General features: G+C 50.2%; 9 protein-coding genes across 9 annotated transcripts; 5 read left to right on the top strand and 4 right to left on the bottom strand.

Moving 5' to 3' along the window:
* Positions 1 to 1,401: 1,401 nt before the first annotated feature.
* Positions 1,402 to 4,645, bottom strand: VC83_07568 (uncharacterized protein; the record flags this gene model as incomplete). The annotated part of the gene is made up of 8 exons (XM_024471135.1): positions 1,402 to 1,614; positions 1,666 to 1,878; positions 1,944 to 2,120; positions 2,187 to 2,208; positions 2,653 to 2,705; positions 2,981 to 3,176; positions 3,400 to 3,774; positions 4,596 to 4,645. 8 exons carry the CDS (start codon positions 4,643 to 4,645, stop codon positions 1,402 to 1,404), a joined length of 1,299 nt encoding a protein of 432 aa, XP_024320889.1.
* Positions 4,646 to 5,032: 387 nt separating this feature from the next.
* On the top strand, positions 5,033 to 6,953 carry VC83_07567 (uncharacterized protein). The gene is made up of 3 exons (XM_024471134.1): positions 5,033 to 6,179; positions 6,229 to 6,459; positions 6,522 to 6,953. Exons 1-3 carry the CDS (start codon positions 5,622 to 5,624, stop codon positions 6,702 to 6,704), a joined length of 972 nt encoding a protein of 323 aa, XP_024320815.1. The 5' UTR covers positions 5,033 to 5,621; the 3' UTR covers positions 6,705 to 6,953.
* A 1,410-nt stretch (positions 6,954 to 8,363) lies between these two features.
* On the top strand, positions 8,364 to 9,852 carry VC83_07566 (uncharacterized protein; the record flags this gene model as incomplete). Its single annotated transcript, XM_024471133.1, has 5 exons — positions 8,364 to 8,521; positions 9,029 to 9,168; positions 9,252 to 9,349; positions 9,399 to 9,538; positions 9,750 to 9,852. The coding sequence occupies 5 exons, from the start codon at positions 8,364 to 8,366 to the stop codon at positions 9,850 to 9,852; spliced, it is 639 nt and encodes a 212-aa protein (XP_024320816.1).
* A 4,996-nt stretch (positions 9,853 to 14,848) lies between these two features.
* On the top strand, positions 14,849 to 16,121 carry VC83_07565 (uncharacterized protein). The gene is made up of 2 exons (XM_024471132.1): positions 14,849 to 15,371; positions 15,430 to 16,121. Exons 1-2 carry the CDS (start codon positions 14,979 to 14,981, stop codon positions 15,796 to 15,798), a joined length of 762 nt encoding a protein of 253 aa, XP_024320817.1. The 5' UTR covers positions 14,849 to 14,978; the 3' UTR covers positions 15,799 to 16,121.
* VC83_07564 (uncharacterized protein) lies at positions 16,122 to 17,648 on the bottom strand. The gene is made up of 3 exons (XM_024471131.1): positions 17,402 to 17,648; positions 16,504 to 17,263; positions 16,122 to 16,433 (listed from the first exon to the last, which is right to left on the bottom strand). Exons 1-3 carry the CDS (start codon positions 17,453 to 17,455, stop codon positions 16,339 to 16,341), a joined length of 909 nt encoding a protein of 302 aa, XP_024320818.1. The 5' UTR covers positions 17,456 to 17,648; the 3' UTR covers positions 16,122 to 16,338.
* A 29-nt stretch (positions 17,649 to 17,677) lies between these two features.
* On the bottom strand, positions 17,678 to 19,388 carry VC83_07563 (uncharacterized protein; the record flags this gene model as incomplete). Its single annotated transcript, XM_024471130.1, has 1 exon — positions 17,678 to 19,388. One exon carries the CDS (start codon positions 19,386 to 19,388, stop codon positions 18,075 to 18,077), a length of 1,314 nt encoding a protein of 437 aa, XP_024320926.1. The 3' UTR covers positions 17,678 to 18,074.
* Positions 19,389 to 20,709: 1,321 nt separating this feature from the next.
* Positions 20,710 to 21,441, top strand: VC83_07562 (uncharacterized protein; the record flags this gene model as incomplete). Its single annotated transcript, XM_024471129.1, has 3 exons — positions 20,710 to 20,860; positions 20,926 to 21,207; positions 21,290 to 21,441. Exons 1-3 carry the CDS (start codon positions 20,842 to 20,844, stop codon positions 21,439 to 21,441), a joined length of 453 nt encoding a protein of 150 aa, XP_024320927.1. The 5' UTR covers positions 20,710 to 20,841.
* Positions 21,309 to 23,415, bottom strand: VC83_07561 (uncharacterized protein). The gene is made up of 3 exons (XM_024471128.1): positions 22,852 to 23,415; positions 22,088 to 22,757; positions 21,309 to 21,993 (listed from the first exon to the last, which is right to left on the bottom strand). The coding sequence occupies exons 1-3, from the start codon at positions 23,053 to 23,055 to the stop codon at positions 21,653 to 21,655; spliced, it is 1,215 nt and encodes a 404-aa protein (XP_024320814.1). The 5' UTR covers positions 23,056 to 23,415; the 3' UTR covers positions 21,309 to 21,652.
* Positions 23,416 to 23,463: 48 nt separating this feature from the next.
* Positions 23,464 to 25,622, top strand: VC83_07560 (uncharacterized protein). The gene is made up of 2 exons (XM_024471127.1): positions 23,464 to 24,552; positions 24,578 to 25,622. The coding sequence occupies exons 1-2, from the start codon at positions 23,861 to 23,863 to the stop codon at positions 24,924 to 24,926; spliced, it is 1,041 nt and encodes a 346-aa protein (XP_024320928.1). The 5' UTR covers positions 23,464 to 23,860; the 3' UTR covers positions 24,927 to 25,622.
* Positions 25,623 to 26,831: the final 1,209 nt, after the last annotated feature.

Here is a 26,831-nt window from a genome sequence, read left to right as displayed (position 1 = left end):
AGGGTTTCCTTCACCCCCTACCAGTCCCCGACTACCCTATGCAACACCTTACGATGGACTTTAAGGAGTTCCCTAGGGACAAGCACGGATATGACAGCATCCTGGTGTTCATGGACCGCCTCGGGAAGAGTTCGGTGACCATACCTTGCCACAAGACTACGGATGCACGACAAATGGCGCAGCTATTCATCGAGTGGATATACCGATTCGGGCATACCCCGGAAACTATAATTAGCGATCGCGGACCGCAATTCGTGTCCTCATTCTGGCAAGAGTTCTGCCGAATCATAGGCGTAAAGGTTAAGCTGTCGACGGCCTACCATAAGCAGACGGATGGACAGACGGAAATCATGAATCGCTACATCGACCAGAGACTGAGGCCATTCGTATCCTACTATCAGGATAACTGGAGCGAGCTCATTCCCATCATGGACCGGGTACAGATGACTCTCCCCCACGCCTCTATTGGAATAACGCCCTACCGACTCAAGTACGGAACCGACCCACGCACCAGTTGGGACTGGAATACCCCGAAGGGTACCAACCCCCGAGAAACTCTGAACCGCAACGAAGCCAAAGCGGTTGCCGAACGAATGCACACCGCATGGGCCCACGCCAAAGAGAACATGACAAGAGCCCAAGGGGAAATGTCGAAGCACGCGAATCGACGCCGAAGGGCCATTGACTGGGACGTAGGCGACAGGGTATACCTGTCAATGAAGAACCTGAAAACCTCTCGCCCTAGCCGCAAGTTAGGTCAACAATGGGTCGGACCCTACACGGTACTAGAACGGATCGGACATGCGTTCCGATTGGAACTACCTAAGGGTTCTCAAATACACGACGTATTCTCGCCGGACGTTCTCATTAAAGCTCCGAATAACCCCCTACCCGGACAGACAACACCAGAGCCTAGTAGCGAAGTCATTAACGGCCAAGAGGAATGGCAAGTGGAAAAGATCCTCGCCGTGAGACTTCGGCGTAAACAGATTCAATACCAGGTGTCGTGGGTAGGATTCGACCCAGACCCAGAGTGGTATCCCGCAGCGAACTTCGAGAACTCTCCTTACAAACTCCGAGAGTTCCACGCGGAATACCCCAATCTACCTGGCCCGCCAGCGGACCTACCCGGATGGGTTACGGCATGGGAGACGGGCGAGCCAAACTACGATCACGAAAGGGAAGACAAAGCGGAGAAAACAGCGTCGTTGCTACCTACGACACTAAACTGAATACCCTCTCAGCCAGGGCACACCCAGAACCGTAGCCCTTGCGGAGGCCACCCTTCCTAAACGTCTCACCGGCGTCGCAACAAGCGGCTACCACCATGAGAGACGAAGGGTCGAAGTGACCCCACGCGAAAAGCTAGGCCCGGGTTCCCTCCGGCACAGGGCCTCCTCCCTACTCCTCCGCATAGTCCGGGCCGAAGCCCCCCTCCGGCTCTCCAGCCGGCTCACCCCCCTTCCTCCCACCGCGACCGCCGCGGGACGGGGTCGTGGCGACCGCTGCGGGCAGTTTGCCCACGGCGGCCACCACGTCCGCCACGGCGCCCGCCACGACGGACGGGACAGTCGCCTGCCCCGCCTCGAGGCGGGCCAGCGACGCACGAATTCCCTACTCCGCGTCAGCACCGAAACCAAAAACACAAGGGGAGACAATACTCACGCCGAGACCCTCCTCGAGGGCGGCGCGCATCGCGCGGGCCTCCTCGTAGGAGGCGGCTTCCGCCGCGGAGCGAAACTTTGGGGCCGACTGGCCCGCAAGGGTGACGACCCGGGCTGCCTCCGCAGCAGCAGCCTTGATGGCGGCGGGGTCGGGGTTGGTTGACGCCTCGGCGTCGAGGAGGGCGCGGAACTCGGGGCCCAGGAACCAAGGGAGCTATTCACGCACAGGTCAGCGGCGACCAACCAAACCACAAGCCCGAAAACCACAAGAAAACTCACCGAGACACACGGGGCATGTTGCCCAGTGCAGTACTCGCACTTTGAGCTGGCCGGAGGCCAGACACATTCGTGGTCCTCCAGACCACGAGCTTTTGCCCGAAGGCACCGCAGACAGAGGACGCGGAAAGCACCCGCAAGGGCGCCGCAAGGCGGAGGGATCGGCATCTTTTCGTAGATCTACAAGATCCGTCAGCCCAGCTCCGAAAGTTATCACCTACGCGCCAGCGCGCTCCCGTCACCTACCGCTTGTGTTTGAATTGTTTTTCTAATAACAATTAGTTAGTATACAGCTATACGAACGGGGGTGACACTTACTAGTCTCGGGAGGGGGTCTTCGGGGCGTTTGTTGTTGAACGAAACAACAAAATTCGTGGGCGAAGCTCTCTATGATATTTGGCTTACAACAATGAACGCCTAATCGGGCTTAGCGCAACTCCCGTTCTCTTTCAACGAGCCTGCAATGCTCGACGCAGACGACACCCAGATGCTTTACGATACCAATCCGGACCTTCAAGAATACAATTCACCCCGACAAAGCAAAAACCCCACACTCGCATTCCACGAACGCATGCGGCCACGATATCTGATGACAAAGACCGCTCCGCCTACCACAACTACTCGGAGGGGTCGCGGTCCTGTCCCTAGGCCACGCACTTTGAGGACAAAGCACTCTCTCAAGGCGGGGGGTAGTGTAAGGATGCCTCCTTACTCGGCGCCGTTACGGCAGCACGCAAAGGGAACCAGAGTCGGCACTGTTGCGGACTAGTACCATTAGGCATAGCAAGTCACGCCTCAGGTGAAAGGGATAAGAGCTTAGGGGCTCAGGGTCAATTCGGGGGTGTTACGGTAGTAGGTTTTGGGACTAGCGCAGTATTGGCTGAGTCGGACCCGTTTCGATATATAGACAGTTCGACTGACGGGGTTCCCCCTTCATCTTTTTTGTATCCTTCGTAGTAGACCTATAGGATTGTACCGACTCATATCCGACTCGCACTCCCATATGCCACTTCTCGTGATACGGTGCCCTGTGTCCTTACAGCGGGTTCCGGACCCGGTTTCGTTGGAAAGATAGCCGCCATCAATGCGCTCGAGGATGGGGCTGTGTCGTTTGGGATGTTGCCGGAGACGCTGAAGAAACCGTTGAGGTCCTCCTGGTTATAGCTCTGTGGCGCATACTCTACAATACCATAGCTGTTTCCCTCCACAGACTCCCCCTTCTCCGGAATATTATATCTGACAGGTCCAGTTAGTCATGTGTACATCCCGCAGAATAGACGACTTACAAGGCTCAAAGACATGCAGGGGTTGTTACCTCACTGCAATTCTCTAGTGATTCAGCTTTATGGCCTTTATGCCAAGCGGGCAGCTTTCGTGAGTTTGGTGACAGCACGTCTCTCTTATTACGGTGCTGACGGATAATAGCCCCCCTGGTATCAAAATGTATGGTTGGCGTCACAAGGTCGATATATGGCGCCGAACATCCGCAGGAACGCTGTATGTTTCGCAGGCAACAAGCTCGATGGCACTCTCATACACGCTGTACGTTGTATCAAGCAGAAACTCCGCAAGCCTAACAGTCGTGTCAACTTTGATCCAGTTCTTCCCAGCACTCAGAGCTATGCTCTTTCTGGGCACACCTGCCTTCAGTAACCAGGCAATCGTGTCAGACACAGCGTCACTGGATGGCCCGAACATCTCCAGAAACTGCTGTGGTGTCCAGTACTGGCCATATTTTTCTGATCGCGGATGTGACACGGCATTGACAAGCTCCTCCGCCTGGTCGAGATTGAGTTGCTTCAGGCCGATGCGTAAGTTCAGAGGCGTAGCGGCACTGGCATGTGAGATTTTGGTCTAGCAACTGGCGGCAGTATCCCGTTTCTCATGCACTACATGGCCATTGACCGTGGATGGCAGACTGTATGCAACACCCGAGCAGAACAGAGCAGCGCTCAAGGCTGTCGAGCTTAGAGCAAGAAACCTCATTATTGTGGTGGCTTGGGGATTCTGTGATGGGCTTGTCTTGGAGATTTGGTGATGGGGTTCTTAGGCTGAACAGTCTTGGGTTATTGTGGCCCCCTTTGCCCTCGTCGAGGCTTCTCTCATGTGTGTGTGTCCCTTGCCCGCCGGCGCTGCCTCAAATGGATCATAAAGGCTTCTCAACATTATACATAGGAGGAGGAGGGGAAGCAGGAGGAGAAGCATTAACAGAGTGGTGGCTACAGCACTCGTGCATATATGTTGTGCGGCGGTTATCATTAATGCGCACGAGCGCAAGATGGACTAGCATTTAAGTAACATCGTCACCAAACTTTCCCTTCGCTCAACGTAATCGAATTCCTGCTTCATAAGTATTTCTCACGCTTGGCATGACAGTATATTTAGTTGAACCCAAGTATAATAGCACAGGAAAAGCTACCGGATGGATGGTATCAACACCATCCGGGTCTGCAGCTTTTATAGCCATTGAAAGCTTCCATGGGCTCGGGTTTCTGGTGAGAATATTGACTCCATGGCTATCATCCTCGTATACGCAGCTATTATAATTTCCTCGCTAGAGAAAAATAGGGTCAGCCCCGGCAGTTCATAGCATTAGTGCTCACGGGTGGCCCGCGCCATGGCTCATATTTACCTATATGAGCTTTCATGAATTACGGACGTAGAGTGCCAATTCCTGAGAGGTAAAGCTCGTATGCGTCTGACATTGCCATGTCATGTCGTTAGTAAGCTTTATCAAAGTGGATCCGACACATTGACAGTTGCAAGAAAAGCTTAAGTCATCCTCGAGTCCGTGCACTTTGAAACAAGATGCCATATCAATTATCTACTGTATAATATAGAGTATATACAGACAGCAGTCTGGTGTAATTGCGCGGTTGTCGCGATTAAAATGTGATAATTGATCGGCTTAGTAGCGCCCAATGGGCTAGTGTGCGTCATGGGGGACCGTCGGTCCCGAACCGCCGGTCTGAAGATTTTCCAACCCAGACCGGTGTGGTCCCCCACCGGTCTGCCAAGAAACCGGTCACATGATAATATTTTACTATTATATTTACTATACTGTAGTTATATGGAGTAGCTACGGAGGTAATGTTCAAAAGTTTTGTGAGTGGATCGAGCATGGGACCCCAGAATTTGTGCACAACAGCATAAACTCATGTATCGATCAGATATAAAATATGAGGCGAGACATCATCGATTTGCGCGCAGCCCTGTACGTGGCTTTTATAGCCCCCCCCACTCACAAAACCTATGAACATAACCTCCGTATATAGGGTCTGAAGATTTGGGACCGGACCGGACCATGGTCTGGTCTGGGGTCGGTCAACCGATGGGGACGCAGCCTACCAATAATGGCATCAATCACATGTAGCACATGGGAGCACGGCCCGAGGCCGGACAAGCCTCACAAGCAAGGGGGTGATCACAAATGTCTCTCACTCATTAATGTTGACTCGCACAGAATTCTGGTCCTTGTACCTCGCCTTATATTTTATGTGCGCCAGTACATCCGTTTTAAGCGCGATATGCTTGTACGAAGGGGGGAAGTCCTGTCCTGTTTCACCGACAAAACCTTTCTAGGCTTTATTTCTGTTGACAAACATGGTGAATGAGCAAACTAGACAAGAGATCAAAAAGACCAGATTGTCCAGCGTTGTTTTATCAAGTTTCCGTTCCTAAATGGCTTCATTTTCGCGTCTACGGAAGCAGTATGCGTCCATCCAAACGGAGCTCTCGGAGGAGCAGCTGGTAACACCCTTGACCGACAAATTTGAATATTTTCGTCCTACCCTCCTCACCTTCGACGAGTTGCCAGAATGGCAGAAAGACAGTCCATTTATTCGCTTTGGCTATCGCCCAGAATCAAACTCCGCTCAAGCATGCTTCGCCAGTTGGCTCTACCTGCACAATGAGAGTGTCAACATTTACACACATTTGATCCCCGGGATTCTCTTTCTGGCCGGCGAAGTCATGATCTACCAGTACTTTGACGCCAGGTATCCAGTGGCCACAGTTTCCGACCGTTTGATATTTGCCTTCTTTCTTCTAACGGCCGTCACATGCCTGGGCTTGTCGGCAATGTTCCATACCTTTCTGAGCCACTCAGAGCTCATGTCGCACGTATGGCTACAACTTGATTTTGTCGGGATTATTGTTTTGATCCTTGGAGACTTTGTATCTGCGATCTACGTAGGTTTCTACTGTGAACCGGCTTTACAAAAGACATATTTTACCATGGTACATGTGACAACCCTGTCTTGACACGTTCGGGCTAATATTTGCGCAGATCATCAGCCTCTGCTCTGCATCAATATTCATACTCCTAAACCCCAGGTTTCAGAGTGACCGTTGGCGTACGTTCCGTGTCTGCACATTTGTTTGTACCGGACTTTCCGGCTTCCTGCCTCTCGCCCACGGGGTCAAGATCCTTGGCTTCTCCCAAATGCTGAATCAGTCCGGTATGCCATATTACCTCGCGGAAGGTCTATTGTTGATATTGGGCACGCTTTTCTACACTGTTAGTATTGAAGTCCCAAATAATATGTGTGACATGAGAAGGATACTAATTCATTTCTCAAGTTGCGGATTCCGGAGTCCTTCAAGCCTGGCAGGTTTGATATCTTCGGATGCTCGCATCAGATTTTTCATATTCTGGTCGTCCTTGCAACTGTGGTTCATCTGTTTGGTATTCTCTCTGCGTTTGATTACCACCATCGTTATCAAACTTGTGGGTTTTCTTCGGAACCCCACTGGCCTCTGTAACGCGGTTTACTTCTCCACGGTTAAGACAGTTATGATACAATGAAATGAAACTAGCAGTGTTGGCAGTAGTTAGTCAGTTTAACAGTTCAAACTGCAGTTTTAGCAGTTGGTTTGGCGAATTGCGTAAAACTGCAGTTCTTATCGCACTGGAGTTTAAAACTACCAGTGCGATGTATGTAACCAGTTTATGCAGTTTCAAACTGTCAGTTTGAACTGCATAATACACGTGATAATTGCACGGTAAAAACTCTGCAACTGTGTGTGACTGTGTGTGACTGTAGATGTGTGATCAACGGTATAACTTCCCAGCTGTCAGTACTTGACGGCGAGCGGTTTAAACCGAAGCTACTACTAATTAGGCTGCGCACTGGGTACTCACGAGTCGAGTAGTAGAATTTTTACTCACCCAGCTGAGTTACTCGCTCATGTCCCGAGTATTGTTGAATGAGGATTACTCACTTGCTGAGTACCTAGTATGGGTCTTGGCAACTCAGTTATATCACGTGTTTGATTAGCCATTACTTATGTTAAAAACGGGGTGCGACTTCATTGATCAAGACGCCATAACTCCAACTCCATTCCCATATTGTTGATGTCCTATTCCACACTATAACCTTTGGCCTTTAGGTACCAGGTTACCAGATGGTTGCCAGAACTCATCTGACCTTCATTCCTGGGTGAGAGACATTTCCATCGATTAAGCCCACAGCTTAAACATCATATCCTGCAAACGCCGAACCAATATCATACCCTTTGCCTGAATTGTCACTCTCTTCGCATGAATAGCGAGGAGGTTTGTCACTATAACTGTTAGTATGTCCCTGTCACTATGTTTAAACATCATACTCTCAAATTCTCGAATGAGGAAGCATTCAGCAGCTTCCTAAAGAGCTAGGATAGCAGATTGCTGGAAGCGAAGATTGGACTTGAAGTCTTCTGTGATTTCCCTAACAAGACGCTGGAATGGGAGCTAGTATCAAGTTGCTGTCTTCTGATATCGCGGAGAGCCTTGGTGCCTATATGTTTATTAGAGAGTTCTGGTAATCCTCTGGTAATCCTCTTACTAGACTTTGTGCAGCGCGTGGCCTTCTGAGCATGATTGTTGCTAGCTTGAGATGAGCAAACTGGAGCTTTTCTTGCTGTGCCCACAGCCTTTTCCTGTCCCTTTCCGCCAAGCCCAGAGCCAGCCCGTAATCCAAGTGGCATCCTTGGTGCTATGCCGCCAGTTGATCTCCTAGCAGTTTGCTTGGTACGAGTCATTTGCTAATATCAAGGTGAGTTAGTAAAGTAAACACAAGATAAAGAAGTAGATCAAAAGATATGTGTACTTACAGTGAGTTTGTAGAAAGAATATTGCAGAAGAAGAGTATAGTAAAGAGGTAGAGGTTGAAAGGTATGTGTTTTATATGAAGGTGCGCATTGTGGTGTTGTTTTTGGAACAGTAATTCTTTGTAGGTGAATATTCCTTCACAAATATTTTTGTTTGCAACTTTAAAATAACCACGACCTTAGAACCACCTTCCTTGGTTACTCTCCGATCTACACATTCTTCTTCCCTTTTGAGCCTTTACCTCTTCACTAGGACTTCAACTAAGTTTATTATCTTGATTCTATAGCCAGAACTTCTGGAGATCTCTGCTAATCACGTGTTTAGTTAGTATGGCGAAACTCAAGGCACATGAAGAACTCTCCACTAATGCGAATACTATCAAAGCTCGCAACTGCGTCTCCAACCTTACTGAAGATGAGAAGGCTGTTCACTTAGCACTCAAGGCTGACCATGCTGATCTGAGCTACTACTTAAAGAAGTTATATAAGTCTGCAAAGTGTAAGGATGCCTCCTTACCTAGATACTCGAAGAACCCGCCTCAGAGCTGTTACGGTCACCACAAGCATGAAATCCGACTCGGTGTGGTTTCGGACCAGTAGAGGAGGACATAGCGAGTTACACTATAGTGGGGGACAGTAAGGGTGTAGGGTTCAGGGTCGATGCGGACCTGTTGCGGTGGAAGGTTCAGGGCTAGGGTTGGGATAACCGAGTCGGGCCCGTTTCGGGTACTTAAGGAAACAAACTTAACGGGGTTCCCCCTTCATCTTTTTTGTATCCTTCGTAGTAGACCTATAGGATAGCATCCTTTTAGCCTCCAACTCGCACTCTCATATGCTATTACTGTGAGCTGGGTGCCCTGTGTCATTACACAAAGTATATCGCTGCCTCTACTGAAGACAAGACACGTCTACAGAATGAATTGAAGGTTGAGTGTATTTGTGTTCGGTAAGTTCCTTCTGGTAATCTCTGGTAGCCTCAATCTAACTATAAACAGGACTGAGAAGGGTACCCATGCATCTTGCATTGCGAATCAGAAAGTCAAGAATATTAGCGCCTCTTCTTCTCCACAAGCCCCACCATCTACTCCGCCCAAACAACTTCTGTCTGAGCTTGCTGCATTTGAGGGTATCTCAAGTATTCCAATCGATGACAATCATAACAGCGAATGGGAGGATACTGAGGTTGAAGACGATTTGGAGTTGGAGCTTATGTTACAGCGCGAGATATTTTAAATGACGAGGCTGTTCTACCAGATGAGCTTTCCGATGAAGAGATCACTAGCACCCAGGCTCTCTTAACTCAAGCGCACATTGATGTATGCTACCTCAATCTGGTAATCTTCTGGTGATACTAATAGTTGATAGGCCCATGAAGAGTCCAATTTCCGCAAGTGGCAACATTTCTGGGATAGCTGTATCCACTCATATACGAGAAAGGCTGGAAAGCTGAGAAAGAAGCCTGAGCGTCTCTTTGAGTATATGCCGTGGATTGATGTAGAGGAAGGGTACGTCTCTGATCATCCTAGCAATCTTCTGGCAATACTAATTGTTTATTATAGCACTTTTCACGAGGTTATCCCACCACATAAATATTTCTGTTTGTACGAGCAGGCAGTTTGGAAAGTGGGCCTAATTACCAGGACCTGTGCAGTGGTACCCAAAGTCTTACAATCTTGTCGACAATGGATGGTTGCAAATATCCACTCATAGTTCTAGCTTCAAAGAGGCGTTCTTACTTGTCTACTCTAAGAAGTTTGATAAGGAAAAGTGGGCTAAGGTATCAGCTGCACAGGATATGTTGTTCCTGGAGCTAGAGTAGAGGAGAACTTGAGTTGCTAAAGTTATAGCGCTGGAGTACCTTTCGCGTTGGAAAACCAGGTATTTAAGTACTTCATCGTAGCCAGACTTCTGGTAACCTTCTGATAATCGAGCAATTTGCCAAATGCCATCTCACTACTCAGAGTTGTTTGATTCTGACAGTATTCTCAGACTCTTTTCTGTCTTCTCAACGACTATCCTCATTAAATCAAGTCTGTAAGGACACAGGGCACCCAGCTCACAGTAATAGCATATGAGAGTGCGAGTCAGAGGCTAAACGGATGCTATCCTATAGGTCTACTACGAAGGATACAAAAAAGATGAAGAGAGGAACCCCCGTTGGGTCAATCTCCTTAAGTACCCGAAACGGGTCCGACTCAGCCTAACCTGCCTTAACTCTTATCATGTGACCGTAACCTGCCCAACTCAGATCCTTTCCATCACTGAGGGACAGGCATCCTTACAAAGTCCCTGCAGGCCTTGAATATATTGGCAAGTTAAACCAATTCGTCAAATGGACTAAGGATACACACGATATATTCATTGAGTGGTGGAAGCTATCACGATGGTATGAACAACACTCAGATCATACTACAAAACTCCTTATGAAGATTGCATGGGATTCAACCAACTGGAGTTCTCAATACTGGAGAAGTTATCACCAAGGAGCAGACCGGCTTTCTGGAGAACCATGTGTTATTTGTACTTATTGTTCGAAGGCCCTTACGCATCCTGCAATCAAGTCTGCTGGCCCAAAGTCTATGGCAACACATCTTGCATCAGACATTTGCAAAAAGAAGTCACAGATGGGAAGGATAGTCTCTATCAAATGCGAATCAATCAAATGCAACCTCAACAAGTAAGGATTACCAGATTATTACCAGAATTATGTAGGTTAATACCTATAATAAGATCATATTCTCACACAAGAGACATTTTATGAACAAGTTCTATACACAGTTATCTTGACTCATAGCTCGTTCCGCTCAGTCGAGGATCCTCATCAAGACCCTATAAATACTTTAGGTATTAGTAGGTCTGGCCGGCCTCATCAAGCAAGGTGGAGGGACGTTCTTAAGCATATATAATAGATAATAGCATTCTAATAATCTTCTGATAATCATGGTACTTAGATAGAGGAATATACATGATTCGTTCTCACAGCTTACTAGAGATGGCGAGAGTGATGCTAATAGATGTAATACTTTAACTTAACCATAAAACAGTATTAATCGTATGAGGGACTGTTCACATGATGCATAAATCTTACACGTGATAGCCGAGTACTCACCGGGTTTTTACAGAGTAACTGAGTATTGACCTCACTCACCGAGTCGAGTAAAAGGTTCAGCTACTCACCCAGCTGAGTAACCCACTGAGCGAGTGAGCCGAGTATTGAGCGAGTAGTGCGCAGCCTACTACTAATACTAATATTACCTCTACCACTACACCGACTGTTACATCAACTGTGTCTTCATCAGCTGGGACTAGAAAGCATCAGCGGAGCTCTAAAATTTGGGAGTATGCAAGTTCTGTCGAAAGGAGTATCTTGAATCAAGCGGCACAAAAGTCGCAGTTACACATCTTCCAACTCACGGTATTAACATCAACTCTAGGCAAGAATTACGGACAATATCACGTCAAGATAATATAAGTGATGCTTTCTAGCGCATAGGTGTAGTAAGTGACTACAATCGACGGGATTTATCAACAACACATGCTAGTACACTCGATGGATTACTTCTTAAAGTTCTGTATAGCTTACAGTATCCCTTTCTATATAATTGATGTTGAGGAATTCCAAGCACTACTGTTATATTTAAATCCTGCCATTAATAACCACTTGCCGTCATCTCATCAGTGTTCGGCGGATACATATCCGGGTAGTATCCGTGAAGCTCACAGGTAGGGTATATACCCGGCGACGATCTGACGGGTAGAGTAGGGTATATATCCGGATACATGAGGCTGAATATTGTATATAAAAATAGAATAGCGTATATAAAAAAAAATGAAGCTTTTGATAACAGTAGTAAACCCCTTTCCGCGAGCCCCCTTTCCATGAGACCTTGCCTTTCCGTGAGACCCCCCATTTCTGCGAGCCCCCTTTCCGTAAGCCCCTATTTAGGTGCTTCATCGTCAGCATCATCGCCGTCGCTATCAGCCTCCCGTATTTTACCCCAATTCCGTAAGCAAAGTAAATATCTAATAGTTGGCGGTGATAACCTATTCTGCTTCTTTGTAATAATATCACTACCATTACTAAATACTCGTTCCGATGCTGCAGATGTTGCTGGAATAGCTAAATGGTCACGAGCAATACGGGCAATAACTGGATATTGGTATTGCTTTGCGCACCAATATTTGAGAATATCAGTATGCTCACCGGGCCGTGGTTCAAGCATCCAGCGCCTCCATTCTGGCTCTTGAAAAGCAAGCCTTCTGACGCAAATAGATCTTCATCGGAATTGGGTTCTTGATCTATTGTAGCAGTAGCACCTATTGCTTCTGCAAGAGCTGTTTCGTGAGTAATTCGCTCTGTATCGAGGTGATACTCTCGCTTTTGGTACGTTCTACAAACGTCTTCGAACTGCGCTCTTGCTCATGATCTTCGTGTATCGTCTATAGCATTTGGATATATCTTCTTGAATACTGTATGATTCATTTGTGGGTCGCAAATTGTAGCAACAGCTGAGTGCTTACACTGCTGATTCGTTGTAAGAGTATAATACTCATTGAGCTTTTGAAGTGCAGCTCCACAAGCTACTCCGATCACAGAGCTTCTACCAAGCTCCTCTTGTAGCGATGTGACCTTATTTATCATCTTCAAGTAAAGAGGAATAGTAAAGTTAAGCGTTGGATATGAATCGCTTTGTAGCCGTCTTGACGGCTTTAAGAATACCAAGAATAATCGTTCGAGAGCTTCGATAATAGCCCAATCATTGCTTGTTAACGCATATCCTTCATACTAATATCAAGCTTCTGTAGAGCATACTGCAGTAATCAGTATTCGAAGCTTTATAGCTGTTTCAAGCATATAGTACATTGAATTCCAGCGTACAGGCATATCAAGTGATAACTGGCGTGGCTTCTGGCCTGCAGCTTTCATCTGCTTCTGTAACACATCCTTCCATGCTCTTCGGTTTCGAAAGACATAAATATGCCTTCGGAGCTTCTCAAGTGTAGCTGATACTTCAGTAGAAGAGTTATCAATATGCTGCGGAATCCGGGCAAGTCCTTGCTGACACCAGTACGCCTCTGTTTCTCTATCTGGGCTGGCTTTCAAGCTCTTTAGAGCAGCTTGAACTGCAAGATTGATAATATGAGCAATACACCGAACGTCCCCTTCCTTTACAGTAAACGTCCATGGCTGTTGAATAGTCGTCTGCTGCTCACTTGTAAGGATGCCTTCTCGTCTCTCAGTAGTGTAACGATGCCTTCTCGTCTCTCATTCTAGGGAGTAGACTCTGGTTAGCCGCGGGGTCACGTGTGATCATTTGGGTGGGCTAACCGAGTCGGAACCGAGTCGGATGGGTTTCGGGTACTTGAGACAATCGACTCACGGGGTTCCCCCATCATCTTTTTTGTATCCTTCGTAGTAGACCTATAGGATGTTATGGCTATGGTAACGTGACATCATGGTTACAGGACCAGGGCCTAGTAACGTGACGTGTGAGTCACAGGGGGCAAGCGGGGTAGGCTGCCATGTGACGGGGCTAATGGATAGTTGCAGAAACTAGTGGATATTGGATAGTTGAGCTATCCACGAACTATCCTGAATATCTAGCTATCCGCCAACTATCCAGATTACCCATGAGGCATGACGCCACTATATAAGTAGATAGTATTTCCTTAGATAGGAGCTTCGTGCTCAACACAATATAGTATTCTTACAATACTGTAACGTGTTACTTGGAAAGCCTTTGTGTCTAATCCCCTGCCTCCTCTGTCAAGTCAACCTTACGCAAGAAACCTCTGTGTCTTCTATCGTTTAGAAGTCAGCGTTACATAGGATAGCATCCGTTTAGCCTCCGACTCGCACTCTCATATGCTATTACTGTGAGCTGGGTGCCCTGTGTCCTTACAGGCTAAGCTGCCCGAGGTGTAAGGACAGTTCGAACTGAGGCTGACCTTCAAGTCTGCAGAAGTATCCGAAGTATAATGTGAAGACTTCGATACTCGAAGCAGTAGGACAAGGTATAGTAGTTCAGGCTCCAAAGCATATACTTTATACCACAGGGGTCAAGTGGTGAGACTAACAGGTTGGCCAAGTGGTTCGACTCGAAGTAAGGGAATGCAAAGTAAGTCGAAGCAGGAGGAATTGCAAGAAGGCCAAGTAGTATATAATTTGCTAGCTAAAGATCAATAAGAGACATGAGCAATAAGTGCTTATATAACAGTAAAAATCCCTAGTGCCAAATAAGCGAAGGCACTAATTAACTGAACCCTAGCTAAGCGAGCCCTAGTGCAGCAAGCCAATAACAGAGAGCCTAAGCCAGTAGTCAACATTTGGGCTGATCTAGGTCAGCAAGTGAAGCGAAGTGAAGCGAAGTGAGCGAAGTGAGCGAAGCAGGTGAAGTGAATGACATAGTGAAATAAGTACTAGAGACTAAAGCGAATCGAAGGGTCGTGACACAAATATCGAAGGAGTGTCATGACATGAGGCCAGGGGTAGGGCTCTTAATAGACTCTCTAATAGGTTTAGAGAGCTTGCTATCCGCATACCAAGCTAGGCCATTTGCTAGATGCTATTAGGGTCAGTTTCCATAGTTATCATAGAGTAATATATAGTATTCAGCTATTTCAAGCATAGGATGTCATTCAAATTGTTGATTATGGCTAACTACATACGATACACTACTAATTTACTAGGCCAGAAATGGCTCTGTCACAGTGCGACAGTCCCCTTTCCTATTTGGGCACGTGGGGCCGGAGTGGGCACCTTGGCATTAGGTACGCCTTACCAAATATGTTACTGTTGCACGCTAAACGTGTGACAGTAACAGTTGCTAAATTGCTTTATTAAAGCAATTTGTTTAGCAACTGTTACGCGAAAATTATCATAGCCAATATTACAATCAATTACAGCATTTACTTCTTACATAACTCTCCCAATCATTTCTCACAATGGGTAAATTCTACGACCAAATCGACGACAATCTCTCCGAATGGGCCGTCGCCCAATCCGTCTTCTTCACCGCCTCCGCCCCCACCTCCGGAAAACACGTAAACGTATCCCCCAAGGGCCTCCCCTCCTCCTCCCTCGCGATCCTGTCGCCGAACCAGGTCGCCTATGTCGACGCGACGGGTTCCGGCAACGAGACCATTTCGCACATCTACGAGAATGGGCGCGTGACGATCATGTTTTGCAGTTTTGATGCTGCGCCGAGGATTATGCGGTTCTTCTGCACTGGGAGGGTGATTGAGTGGGACGACAAGGAGTTTGATTCGTGGCTGGCGAAGATGGGGAATAAGAAGATCTTGGGAGCGAGAGCGGTGATTGTGCTGGATGTTTTTAAGGCTGGTGCTAACTCTGTGACCTGTTTGTCGAAGGATTTGGAATTCTAACGCGATGCAGGTGCAAACTTCGTGCGGATTTGGTGTCCCCAAGCTGGTTAAGATTTCCGGCTCTGCGGATGACGAGGAGAAAGCCGCGGGGTGTGAGTATGGCTTTGAAGACCGTGATACCATCGGCCACTGGGCGAAGAAGAAGATGGACAAGAACGCATTATTTGAGTACCAGCAAAACAATAACCATGACAGCTTAGACGGACTCGCCGGGCTCAAGTCTGCCCGACGAGATAGGGGAGAGCTAATGTTGGTGGCGGACGTCCGGGCTTGGATGAGGAAGGTCTGGGGACAGAAGGACGCGATGTTGGTTGGGTTTATGCTCGCCCATTGGATATATGTGGCGATACTGGTTGCGGGGCATTTTTCGCTGATCTAGGCGTTGCCTTTTTACTGCAAGAAATACCCAAAAAGTATCAAGTGCGGTTGCAGGTAGCAAATGATGGAAACGAATGAAATGACCAAGTATAAACACCGGAATTATGATGGCGTTCAAAAACAAACATGGGGAGAAACTGAAGACGGAGAGATAATACGGGGAATACCAAAATATTTGGCAACTTACTTCGAGGCGCCGAGGGCCATCTTACAACGAGCGAGTAGGATTCAATTACCCCTGATAAAGTCGGATCAGCATGCATTCATTTGGAACTCCGGGCGTCTACTCAGGAGTTGACACAATACACGACGTCCAGTCCGTGGTTTTTGTACTTGTTTCGTATTTCCTAACATTTGGTATTTCCTAATATTGCAAGAGCGTGAGCGCGGTCTTATTTATGGGCGTGGTAGTTTCATATTACACAATCGAAGAAGCAGCCCCACCTGAACATCATACATGCGCCCGACAACCGCCGCTCCAGGAGAATGGGTAATACTGGCACAGACCTGTGATCCCCTGACTTCATATCCCCAATTCACCTCACTGCAGCCCCTCTTCATCACCGTTGGTCTGGTAAATATGTCGGCTCCTCGACAGATCCTTCCTCATAGTCTGTCCCGACCCCGTGAATCCCACTAGAAGCAAAAAGTTAATATTCCATCGACTGGATTAGGTAACAAAACCAAGAGAATGAACAAAACATACCTCGTCCATGCACCCCCTCCGGCGTGCGAAACATACTCTCTTTCTTCTTCACCCCCGGCGTCCCCTTCTTCCCCATCCCCTTCGCCGCCCAATCCTGCCACTTCGACTTCCCCTTCTCCAGCTCCTTATTCGCCTTGATCTTCTTCGGCGCCCTTTCCGGTCTCACCGGTCCATCCCCAACTTTACTCACCTCCCTCTCCCGCGTCAGTTGCGCATCTTTATCAATCTCCGCCTCTGCACTTATCACGCCTCTCGCGCTCTCTCTTCTCTCCCCTGACGAGGAAATGGGTGTCCCGTCAGCCTTCCGCTTCGCTGCGGTGGAAATCGCTCTCACATCCCGACCCCGCAGCGTCTCTACTGTATCGTAGGACTTGAACTTGACGATGTACACCGGATCGACACTGCTTCCCGTAATACTCGTGATCCTCGCAGGATAGAACCCCTTATCTCCCGAATGCCACTTCGCCAACACCATATCATTGACCTGGAAATTCGGCTTCTCGCGCGCCTCCTCCTCCTCCGCCGCCGCTGGCGCTGCATCGCGGAACTTGGGATGGTTCTCGCGTTTCCATTTTTCGGGTGCGGAGGGTACAGCTGGTGCCGGGGAGGCTTTGTGCTGGGCTTTTGGTGGTGCGGAGGGAGGCGCAATATCGGCGATGGCGGATTGGGAGAGGGCGATTACTTGGTCGAGTTCATTCTTTAGCTCGAGGAGTTCGGCATTGCTGGGGTCAGATTGGAGACCTAATTGCACAGTCTCAAGCTGTGGGGGTCTTGAGTTAGCATGCGTTCTGACGGTTGTGGATGATGTGGTTAGTAATACGCCGCCGCAGTCGACAGTGGACGCCAGCAATGAGGGCTTGCCGCAGAACAGCCACATAAAAGGGAGGCAAAGACATACCTGAAGCCTGTACTCCTTGATCTCTGCCTCCAGAGCGGCAATTTCACTACTCATCGTCGCTACCAGTCCCCGCCTTACGTGAGTTTAGATCTCAATCTAACAAGCTTCGCCTCCGAAATCGATAGCTGTACAGTGGTTCCAAGCTCTTAGATCAAAGGGTTTGAATGTACACAGTATAAATATGCAACAAACACAGACAGTGAAGTAAAATATAGTAGTTCACAACTGTTGACAGAAGAAAGTGAAGTGAGGTTTGAGTTGGCCAGTGGAGGCAGAGCCAAACAAGGCTTATCGTCGTCACGTGGCGATTAACTTTTACGTTTCCAGAGCACGTGCCAAGACCAATCACGTCTTGGCATTTGCCTACAAACGTGCATGCAACCTACTGTCTCGATATTGGTTTACAAGCATTTGAATTAATGGGCTTTGCAAATATACAGCGTGGACAAAGCAAACTGTTACAATATATAGCGAAAGGGAACGAAAAAAAAATTGCTATGCCGGTTTATCTCCGCATATCCAAGCCCGGAACAAGGTGGGGAAATATGAGAATCTCATATTTCCACCGCATCACAAAGGGGACACCAAGAAGTTTATGGTGATATTTCAACATTTACAACAGATTTTGGTATCTGACATTCACACTGTATAATCCTACACACCTTCCCAATATCTACTGCTCAACCTCCCCCACAGGCCTCACCCCCATCTCACTAATCAGCGTAGCCATACTCGCGGCACTCTCCGGCCTCTCCCCCTCCGCCCCCCTCGCACTAAACGGAAACGCCTTCCCCCCCGCCTTCGGCCTCACCGGCTTCCCATCCCTCTCCCCTCTCCCCGCGCCATCCGCCGCCCCCCTCCTAGCCGCAAACTCAGGCGTGAGATACTGATTCACCACCGCCCTCTCATTCGGCCCCTGCTGCATGGCTACCAGGTCCGCAGCGGGGGTATCCTCATCCACATCATCCCGCTCCCCCGTCTGATTCCGATCCATTACCGAAACCCTGCGCGAGTTGCTACGGCTCCGCGAGTGCTCCCGCTCTTCAAGGTGAATCGCATCGGTAATCACAGGCAGCGACGATTTTCCCAGCGCATCACCTCGTGTCGCCGCCCCCGCCCCATCATCCGGGGAAGCAGCCGCCGTATCCACATTCGTGGCATTCAACTCTCGCTGGATAGTCTGCTTATCATGCTCGGAGCCCCACAAACTCCACATACCCAGACCCCATCCCGTCTTTCTCTTGCGCTCCGCAGCCTCCTTGCCCTTCACCCTGCGCCCTGCCAGCGCACTCGGAGGAGGCGTTTCTCCGACAAACACCTCGTAGCCCTCGCCCATCTCGCGAATCCGCCGCCTCTGCATCTTCCGCTTCTCCCGCGCGAAGCGCTGGTCGAATTTCGCCTTCGCCGCCATCCAGCGGCGCGCCGGACCGGGCTTGACGCTCCCGATCTCCTCGCGCGGCATCGTGCAACCCGGCAATTCGGACGCATGCGCGAGCTCGAAGATGTTTCCGTGTCGGTCTACGCGGTGCTGGATCATATGGTGATGGAAGGGCGGTAATGGGTCGCCTGCCTTACCCACTGCGCCTTTTGCCAGCTCGTTTTCGATCGGTGAGACGCCATCTTCGGAAGTGGATCGCGATATCACGCTCACAGCGTCGTCGTCGAGGCTTTCTATTTCACGCTTTTGGGCACGGGCAAGTTCCCAGGCGCTGAATTGCGCTGTAGAGCGGTACATGTGTTTTGCGGGCTTGGAGAGGTGTGAGGCCGCCGAGAGAAGGTTGGAGAACAGGCGAAACAAGCGGGTGCGAAAGAAGGGCGTTGGTAGTACACATATGAATCTGATCAATAACCTCGACGATTTTCCCGTCGACGGCGACAGAAATGTTCGGCCCCTTTCCAGGGACGCTTGTAAGTCGTGCCGTGGCTGGATCTTGGTTCCCCATTGATGACTCCTGGACATGGTACCCCACGACCGAAGCCCTGTCATTCTCCTGAACGTGCTTCATCTTCTCCGCCTGCTGCGTCGCCAGAGCCTCCATTATCGCATCAATATCATCCGAGTTCGGCGGGGGCCACGACGGCGACGGCCGCTGATGAAACCCATGAGGCGGCACATAATCAAACGTACTATCCCCCGCCACACTCGGAAACGACTGCGTCAGATCCACCCACGGCGATATCAGCACCGCCCCCGCTGGCAACGGCAACCCCTGATCCCTTAGCATACACAACAAGCTAAGCACCATCCCCCCACCCGCCGAATCCCCCGCCATAACAATCGTCGACGCATCCTGCCCCGACTCCAGCAGATACAGGTACGCAGCGAGGCAATCCTGCAGCGGTGCTGGGAACGGGAATTGTGGCGCGAGTCGGTACCGCGGGGCGAAGACGCGGGCGTTGAGCTTGCGCGCGTGTCGCTGGAGCTGGTATCTGTGCACGTCGACGCTGCCGAAGAATTAGGCGCCGCCGTGCACGTAGAACATAACGCGGCGGCCCTTATCGGCTGATTTCTTGCGCGCAAGGTAGTCGGCGCGCATCTCGATCCATTCGGCTTTTAGCTCGCTGCCGGGGCGTCGCCATTGCCACCATGTCTTGCCGCCGACTTGCTCGATGCCCTCGGGGCCGAGTTGCGTTTGGATTGTTGTGGCGGCCTGGGCGATCTGAGCCGCGGGGATCTTGACTTCTTTCATCTTGACCCACTTTCTGGGAGGTGAAGCCCTGGAGCTCTTCGACGGTGTGGTGGGAGGCGTAGAGGAGGAATTGCCGGATAAGGGCAAGGCCTTCGTCGTAGGAGATGTGGGCTGTTGGTTTGAGAGCCCGGGTTTTTCTCTTTTTGCGATTGAGGTACTGGGGGAGTGTTAGCAGTGTATTTGTGATATGAGCCGGGGGGGATGGGCGTACATGAGATATAAGTGTGGCAATGACAGTAGGCGTAACTGCCGTGCCCACCGTCGCGGTGTTGAAAGGCATGGCGCCAAGTATATAACAGCTTATCCAACAGTCGAGGTGAAAGTTAATATCCCCCTCCTAACGAGTATAATAATCCCAACAGAGCATCTACTCAAACAAAACCCTCACTGCTCAGAATATAGGAGCAGTGAGGATTCGACATTAACCGCCCAGACAGCGAACAAAGGCGTCTTTATATCACAACAGCAGCCTCAGCCAATCTAAGACCACCACAATCGATCCATCCGTCCCAAAAGAGATTCCCAGTTGCCAGAGATTCCACATCCAGCCCTAGTCCGTGCCCCACACCCAACGCACGGGGGCGGCACGTGCGAGGGACTGGATTAGGTCATCTCAACTTTTTTTTTGAAAATTAATTTCGTAGATTGCAACAACCACGAAGTCAACAGTACGCGCGCAGAACGCCCATACTCCTACGTCCTCACAATTTTAATCCCTCAATCAAGCCCCGATCCGATCACATCCCAACCATGGCTTCACCCACCCCAGGTACTGCCCCTCTCCTCCCCTCCCCCACCACCAAAAAAGACCCCGCACTAACCCCCCTCTTCCAGAGCAAAAATGCGCCCAACTCGACCTCGGAATCTCCCTCTCCCTCGCCCTCTGGCCGGCCCTCACCCTCGCCGTGCAAAACAACTGGGGCGGCCCCTCCTCCTCCGACAAGCGCGACTGGTTCGGCGGCGCGATTTCCGAGTATGTGACCTCGAGCACCGAAGTGAACGAGGAAGATGTGGAAGCAATGTTGGTGCAGGTGATGCTTGATGAATTCGAGGTTGCGGTTGATGATGGGAGTGCCGGGGATGTGGCGGATGATATTATTAGGGTTAGGGGGGAGTGTGAGAGAGGGAATTTTGGGGGGGTGGAGGAGTTGAGGAGGAGGTGGGAGGGGGGGAGGGGAGGGCGGTTGTGATGCAGGAGGTAAAGGGGGGGAGGGGGAGGAGAGTGAGAGTGAGGGTGAGGAGGAGGATGATGATGTGGAGATGGGAGAGCCGGTGGCGCCGAGGGAGAGGGCGGCGCCGCAGATTGATGAGGATGGGTTTGAGACGGTGGTTAGTAGGAAGAAGAGGTAAAGGGCGGGGTTACGAATCACACACACACGATGCACAGCATCTCGGAACTGGGAATACGGAGAGAGAGAGAGAGAGAGAGACAGAGAAGGGGATACCACTTCATCCATTCAAACAACTACCCACCCCAACGCCCGAGCTACACAACCAAATACCCTACCCCACCTCCAAACGCCAACCCAGCCCCACCCAACCCAGCCCCACCTCGCATCCTCTACTCCCAATCCTCATCGCTCTCCTCCCCCTTCTTCCCTTCCTGCCTCGGACTCCCCGGCGCCGCGCTCGGTACTCCGCTGCGCGCGCCAACGACATCATAGCTCGCCTCGCTGTCCGCGACGCTACGTCCGTCAGCGCTAGTCTGGCGCTTTGCGTCTGCGGGGTCGAGGCGGGAGTCGTCGCGCGATGCGGTGGCGGGGGGGTTGATGGTCTGCGAGGAGGCGACGGAGGATGTGGGTTTATTCTTTGTGGCTGCGGAGGCGGATGCAGAGGCGGTGGCGGCTTCGTCGTCGGAGTCTTCGTCCCAGCCTACTTCTTCCTCTGCGTCTGCTGCGGCGCCTAGGTTTCGTTAGCTTGGTCCTCTGAGATAGGACAGAAGAAAGGTAAAATAGAAATAGAAGAAGACAACACAGAATAAAAGACATATACACACCCTTGAGCAACTCCTTCCTCCTCTTCTCCGCCGTCTCAATACTATGCCTCAAAAAGTAATACCTCGCCCAAAAATCCTTATACTTGATCTCCCTCGGCACCAAACTCTCCATCATCCCCCTCAACTCCCCAAACCTCTCCAGATCCGCACTAATCTCCCCCGTTCGCCCCTCGGCATCAAACTCCTTCCTCCACTCCGACCACTCCTCCCCCTCGGAGTCCTTAGTGAAGCTCTCCGCATTACAGTGGATAGCGTGCATCTGCGCCTCGAAACGGGTTGAGTGAATCACCCGCTTCCCCGCTGCGTCTTTACTCTCGAATCCCCCCTCCTGTCCACCCTCCTCCGTGCCAGCGGGTGCGATACTCACAGCCTCGCGAAGGAAATCGCGGAGGCCGGTACCAAAACGGAGGAGGGCTTCGTCAGCGGCATCTTCGGCGCGCTCGATGTCCTTGAGTCGTTTTGCGGCTTCGGTGCGTAGGCGGGCGAGGACGCCTTCGCTGGGCATGTCAGCGGCGGGGGTCTCGCCGTCTTTGGCGGTGGTGTCGTCGATGCTGGCTTCGGATTTCTTGGTTTGCCCAACGAGAGAGGATCGGAGGTCTGCGAGGCCCTTGGTAGCTTCTTGGCCAACAGCGCTGAGTTCTTGGGAAGCTTCTTTGTAGACATGCTCACCCTGCATCCATTAGCTTCTTACCCTTCTCCGCTCCATCTTCTCCCTTCCCCTCCCATCGCCCCACGCCGACGTAACCGAACGGGACAGCACTGACCTGCTTAACCACACTCCCCAAGAACCCCCCCAACCTCGCCCCCCAAGGACTCGAGCTAATCGCCTTATACGCATCCTGAAAATCCGCATTCAACGTATTCTGCGCCATCTGTTTCCCCTCCCCATTCCCACCGTTATTGTTGTCCCCCGCCGAGGCCCCCTCGGGCGCCAGCGCCGATTCCTGGATATGGTCGTAGGCGTCCATCGTGGGGTTTTGTACCCTGCTGTTGGGGGCGCGCGGTGAGGTGTTTGGATTGGTGTGTGGACTTTGTGGATTTATATATAAGGGTTTGTCTGGTTTTTTGTAGGGGAAGATAAGGAGAGGTGAGGTGAGGTAATGGTTCCTGAGCTTGTGGTTTGGGGTGGGGGAGATGGTAGGTCGTAGGCGCGATGCTAGTGGATGGTGCACGGGCCAAATGGGGATAGAGTTCGGTAGTAGTCGTGCCCCCGGGAGCCGTCTATAGCTTGGAAATGAGATCAATAGTTAAGCTGATGGAGTATATTTATATTGAATGTAAAATTGGAATGGATAGCTTGGATAATTATAGCTTGGAATGATTAATAGAGTTTATTTTACTGATAGTCACTGTCAACGCGGTGCGACTATGCACCTCCTCGGACTTCTGGGTTGCACTAGTACTAAAGTAAAAAAAAAAGTATATTAGGAGGGCGGGGGGGGGCGGCAGAATCTTATCGATATCGCCTGTGGCTGTTATCCGTCGCCTCAACTTCAACCTCGACGTCTGCCTTGGTGGAAGGAGGAGCAAGGGGCAACCCAAACGACAGCGTGGTGCCAGGCGCTGTGCTTTGAATATATCCACAAGAACACGATTAAACGGCCACGGCAACGGCGCTGGACGTCTACCCGCCACCCTCGGCCAACTACCATATAACCGCCACCACAATCACCTCACCGACGACATCCTCATCAGGAACATCTACAACACCTCCTACAACCACTACACACACCACCACCACTTGCGCTGCCTCACGGTCCCCCTCCCGCCAAAATGCAAGGTTTCAACATGGGCCGCTACGTCCCCCCCGAACACGAAGGCGTCACTTCGGCCAACACCCTCCAAAAAAAGCACCCCCTCGGCTCGCGGGGTTCAAAAGCACATCTCGGCATCCTAACAGTCCGTTTCGAAATGCCCTTCCCCATCTGGTGCACGCACTGCCCCAAACCCACCATAATCGGGCAGGGCGTACGGTTTAATGCGCAGAAGCGCAAGGTCGGGATGTACCACAGCACACCGATCTGGGCGTTTGGGATTAAACACGCTGCGTGTGGAGGGGCGATTGAGATAAGGACCGATCCAGCGAATACGGCGTATGTTGTTACGGAGGGGGCGAGGAAGAGGGATTTAGGGGAGGAGAGGGTTGGGGAGGGGGATGTGGTGGTGCTGACGGAGAGGGAGAGGGAGGAGAGGAGGGGGAACGCTTTTATGGGACTTGAAGGGAAAGTAGAGGAGAGGGAGAGGGTGGCGGGGGCGAGGGAGCGGATTGCGGAGCTGGTGGAAGGGAGGAGGGGGTGGGACGATCCTTATGAGGCGAATTGCCGACTACGGGGTGCGTTTAGGGAGGGGAGAAAAGCGAGGGAGGGCGAGGCGAGGAGGGTGGAGGGGATGAAGACGAGGTTGGGGTTGGGGGGGAGTGAAATGGAGGTTTTGCCCGGGACGAGGGAGGATGGGTTGAGGGCGGAGTTGGCGTTTGCTGATGTTGATAAGGGGAGAGCCGGGGGGGGGGGGGGGGGGGGAGAGGGAGAGGGGGGAGGGACGGTTGAAAGGGAAGAAGAAGAAGAAACCGGGGCCGGACGAGAGAAAGGAGATGTTGGCAAGGACGGTGGGGAGGAATACGCGGGAGAGGATGGATCCGTTTCTGGATGGTGGGCGGGTGGCGGGCGGGAGGGCGGTGTTGGGGGTTAAGCGGAAGCGTGGGGTGGGGGTTGAGGGGGGCAGTGGGGAGATTGAAGGCGGAGGTGAAGTTAATGCTGGGGGAGAGGGAGCGACGATAGAGACTGCAGCAGCGGCAACAGGCACGGCTAGCAAGGGGCTGGTGGACTATGACTCGGAGTGATGGGATGGGATGGGATGGGGGACTGAGATTAGAGAGTGTATAGTATGGTGGAGGGCGTTGATGAACAGAGCCTGTGACGTCAGGGGGGCAGATATGAGAATGGATTGTGGTCTATATGTTGTACCAACCAGACAGGGTAGGCCTAATGGAAGGGATGGTTTGGGCACAAGTAAGGAGGCCATATTGTAGCGGAGGTGGCTTTCAAAAGTTTTGTCCTACGCTAATAACGCCACGATTCATAATTCAATTCATACCGAGTTATTCAATCTGCCCGCCCCTCCTTATACTCGTTACGGCCTTCAAGTTCAATGACCTTCTATATATGCCGAGGAATCCTCTTAATCCACGCTTGGATTTGAGATTGTAGAAGGTCTTCCTAGCAGCCCTCCCACGCCCGTACTACCTCTATAAGGCTTTTAGGTGCTCCCTTCTGTGTAGTCCGTCGCTTCATCTATGGCTAACATGGCTCAATTGTGTTAAGGTTAGGTGAATTAACACACTAAAATATTCGTTTAATCTCATAAAGATCAAATACCCGTTGTTATATATAATGGCTATGTAATGGCGCATTATCCTCTTACATAAGAGTATTAGGACGGCTTTCTATACACTCTTTTGTAATGGGAAGAGTTTTGGAATGAGAATCTTCTTTTGATAATGATACTAATCAATTCCACCTCCTCCTACTTGTCAACTTAACTTCCCATTTTTTAATTCCATCTCTACTGTGGTTTCATGTTAGGAAGATTGCAGAGTGACATTCTCTACATTCCATTTGCAAGTTCCCATCAGGGTTAGCACAAATAATCATAATAATCATGACTAACGTATTCCACCAGTAAGCCGGTAACACCCGTAAGCCGGTAATCGCGTCGAAAATCAACCCACAAACCATCCGTAAATTACAAAATGAATTGAATTGAATTGAATTGATTACTTTGGAATTGAATTAATTACAATTAACCTTCTGAGGGCATACTCGAGCATTATGCTCAAGTGATGAACATATACTGCACCTAGGGGGTGCGCGTATTCGTGGCTCTTGCAGAATGCTCGTTAGCTCCTCAACATGCTGAATATCAACCATTTGGGAGCGATTCAACCCTTCTTGAACTGTAAGAACTCCTCCTGTAGCTATATATGACCTCCGCTTTACTCTCTTCTTCTTCTGCCTCTCGTTTTCGGCCCGTAATTGGCGGTTCTCCTCCGTAAGAAGCACAGCACTATGCATAGCCATTTGACAACCCTTGACTAGTTGATTAAGTGCAACCTCTGTAAGACTTGGTGGACTATGCGTACGACGTTGAATGTACTCCTTAATCGTTTGTGTTTGACGCTCAAGCTCTCGAATATTATGCGGAGTCTCAGGTTTCCAAGGAGAGCTTTGCGGATGGTTTATAGGTGGAGTTGGTGTCCGTAAAGTAATATGAAGCTTTTCAAGTACGTAACTTGGATTGTACGGAACAAGCCCAGCAGCCATAAAGCTATTTCGAATATTGTTTGTATTTAGAGCCTCTAGTCGAGTACTTAAATAAGCTCTAAGGAAGTCGGGCTTGTCGATATGGTTAAGACCATTACGCATAAGGTTTTCAATCTGCCGTCCGTAAATCCGTTTTACAGCCGCAAAGCAACCAACATCTAAAGGCTGTAATAGGTGTGACGAATGCGGCGGCATACAAAGCGTAATAATTGAGTGTTCCTTGCAGAATAAGTCGAATTCAGGAGTACTGTGGCTTCCATGACCATCTAGAATTAGGAGTCTGTATACTCCTTTCGTACAATCTCTTGTATGCTTCTCAAATACCTCCGTAAGCCATGTAAAGCCAAGGGTATCGTTCGTCCAACTGTTTTCACTAACACCAATCACCCAATTCAGTGGAAGAGACTTAGTGTACCAAGTGGATT

The sequence above is a fragment of the Pseudogymnoascus destructans genome (genome assembly GCF_001641265.1).
Source record: "Pseudogymnoascus destructans isolate 20631-21 unplaced genomic scaffold scaffold_23, whole genome shotgun sequence".
NCBI lineage: Eukaryota > Fungi > Ascomycota > Leotiomycetes > Thelebolales > Thelebolaceae > Pseudogymnoascus > Pseudogymnoascus destructans.
The sequence above is the reverse complement of the archived record's forward strand: the minus strand, read 5'-3'. Positions and strand labels throughout refer to the sequence as shown.